Here is a 2,666-nt window from a genome sequence, read left to right on the forward strand (position 1 = left end):
GCCAAGATCCACTGGGGTGAACGACGCTTACGCGACACCAAGAGGCATCTAAATCTGCGGCCACCGCATCTCCAACAAACCATGCCACTCCGCCGCGTAGCGGCGGCGAACGGCTAGTCTTAAACATCTACTGCAGCAACCTGTCTGTCCGTCACACTAAATTGTCGTGCCTGTCACGCTTTTCCGGACAAATCATTGGATAAAATAATTTAAATATTCCTACTGGCTGCCGAGCGCAGCGAAGGTGGCCACGATTGGCCTAAAAGCTGCCGAGCGCCACCTTCTGCAACCCTGCGGGCCTTTGAGCTATAATCTGCCAACCTATTGTGCGAGCAGTGAAGCGAGCCCGTGGCGAGCGGAACGGTGGCAAAACACAAGAAGCGACATTCATTCTTACCCGCCGCGTAGCGGCGGCACTCGGCTAGTACTAAGTATACAGTAGAAAAAAAAAGTAAGTCGCAAGACAATCAATCTAATTTCATTTTAATTTAAAATAGTCGAGTACATGTACCGCTCGGCATGCAAAGTTAAAGTCCAGGAGATCTATATGAAGATAAATAGAATTATTAATACGACCAGCTACTTTCAGTTAAGTGTCGGCAGTCAGCGAAACTGCGTGTACGTAAAGAGGGTGACCGCCCTACGAAAAGTTTTCGATGAAGAAGTCGAGCGATTCGCTCAGCGTCGGGAGGTCGTCCGTGTCCATGAGCGCAAAGATCGAGTCGTCAAAAACGAAGGACGAAGATATTGAGCATGGTGAAGTGCCGACGACCGTTACTGAGCTGTAGTCTTTGTTATCCAGCTGCACGGGCACCAGTGTCGGGTGCTGAAGCTCCTGGACTGTCGATTCCGCAACAATCCTGGGCGAGGTCGTTGCTAAAGCGGGTTTTATCTCGTGGAGACTTCGACGTGCATGTCTGTTCCGCAGCTCTGGTGATCTACTGATGAGAGTGGGCAGAGCCAAGACGTCGTGATCGATGCGGTGCTCCCGACGGAGGCGAATGGCTTTGCCCGTGTGAATGCCGTGAAGCCGGCGGGAGACTTTCTCTTGGTATTTCTGTGCGTGGGTTTGAACTTGGCGCACCGATCGAGTGCCGATGTATTCCGTAATGGCTTTCCAGGGCCCTTGAGGAAATTTTTTAAGAGCTTCGAGAAAGCGATCGTGTTCTGCGCTAGACCAGACGCCCACTGCTCGCTTAGTTGAGAGCGTTAGCACAGCAGTAGCCGGTGTGGTGATTGGAGAGGACGTCATCAGAGCCGAGTTGGAAGTTACCGTGGTGTCAACAAAGAAGGTGTTCGCTGCTCGTTCAGCCGTAAAGGAAATTGAAGAATGCTTGGCGGTCTGCCATGATCTCCAAGGTAGAAAAGCATTGGAACCTAAATCATGACATAGACATTGGGACAGGCTGAGCCTCCTCAATGTGAGAGGAGGCCAGTCAACACATGCACCGAGACGCTGGACCACAAACGACAAAATGGTCCCTCCGCTCCACAATACTTGCTGTTAATACAGCAGCAATATCGTCGAAGTTTGTAGTATTTGCACCCATTATTCTTGGCCACAGCACGCTTTTGATGGGTCCGTTGTCGTCGTCAGTCCAGATATCGCCGCGAATTTGACCGAAAAGTCTTCAGCAGTGACCGACTCATTTGCCAGGGTTGTGGCCAGCGACGAGCTTGGTTCAAGTGTCGGCAGCAGCACCAATCGACTTTTTACCAGCCGAAATGTTATTAGCTCCTCGTGGCCATTATTTCCACCTTTTCCGTGGCCTCGACACTCGAATTAGCCATTTCAGAGCATTAGTCACCAGCCAATGCGAATGAATACGTTGCACTTAGATAAAAACATTGCGTCAACTTGGCCATGGCGTGGCTAAGAAGGTCGCCACGCAGAGCATTTAAGTCTGTACGCTACGCTGGATTCCGAAGTCTATTGCCGTCCCAATGTAGCCGAGACTCTGAGAGGTTGGCCCACTTTCATCATTTCGTCATATCACCAAGTCGGATGTCAATACCACGAAATTAATTTTCCTGTCCAGTGGACAGTGTCCACTCCGAACTTGTGGACGCGCACGCAAGCGTGTGTGTTAGATCAGTCATGCAACATATCAAGTGGTGAGAGTCAGGGGCAACTCGCACAGCCGCCAAAGATTCAATGATCGAAAATATACATGTAGATATAATATGAGACAATGATATTTTCTTTCAAATTTATTATTATTGCTCGTTATATGTACCGATGCCTCTTCTGTACTACATGTAATTATATGTAGTACTTAAGTACTGTAGTACTCCGATCTTGCATATTATTGCTTCTACTGTACTTGTATTATTTAAATGCATTTTAATGCCCCCGATTGCTTTTTTTGCTACAGCACGTTGTACATGGTGGGCCAATCCATCTTGCAACCCTGGAATGTACAAGCAATTTTCGCTCTAAAGCTTAAGTATTTAGACGCTGATATTATAGTACTGATGACACCTAGAATTTTTACTTACCGTACTACTGATTTCTCTATTAGTGTTTTTCTCGTCTCTCATTTACTGTATTTACTACATGCAAAATGCTGTGCAACCATTAATACTTTTCTTCAGTTGCAGTCTGCTAGTTGCAAGCAATTTACGTCGATTGGTGCTTCGTGCTCAAACCGATCGTTTCAAAATGT

General features: G+C 47.6%; 1 protein-coding gene across 1 annotated transcript; it reads right to left on the reverse strand.

Moving 5' to 3' along the window:
* Window positions 1-640: 640 nt before the first annotated feature.
* On the reverse strand, window positions 641-1,252 carry PITG_21561 (myb-like DNA-binding protein, putative; the record flags this gene model as incomplete). The annotated part of the gene is made up of 1 exon (XM_002894716.1): window positions 641-1,252. One exon carries the CDS (start codon window positions 1,250-1,252, stop codon window positions 641-643), a length of 612 nt encoding a protein of 203 aa, XP_002894762.1.
* Window positions 1,253-2,666: the final 1,414 nt, after the last annotated feature.

Source organism: Phytophthora infestans, genomic scaffold (genome assembly GCF_000142945.1).
Source record: "Phytophthora infestans T30-4 supercont1.588 genomic scaffold, whole genome shotgun sequence".
Classification (NCBI taxonomy): domain Eukaryota; phylum Oomycota; class Peronosporomycetes; order Peronosporales; family Peronosporaceae; genus Phytophthora; species Phytophthora infestans.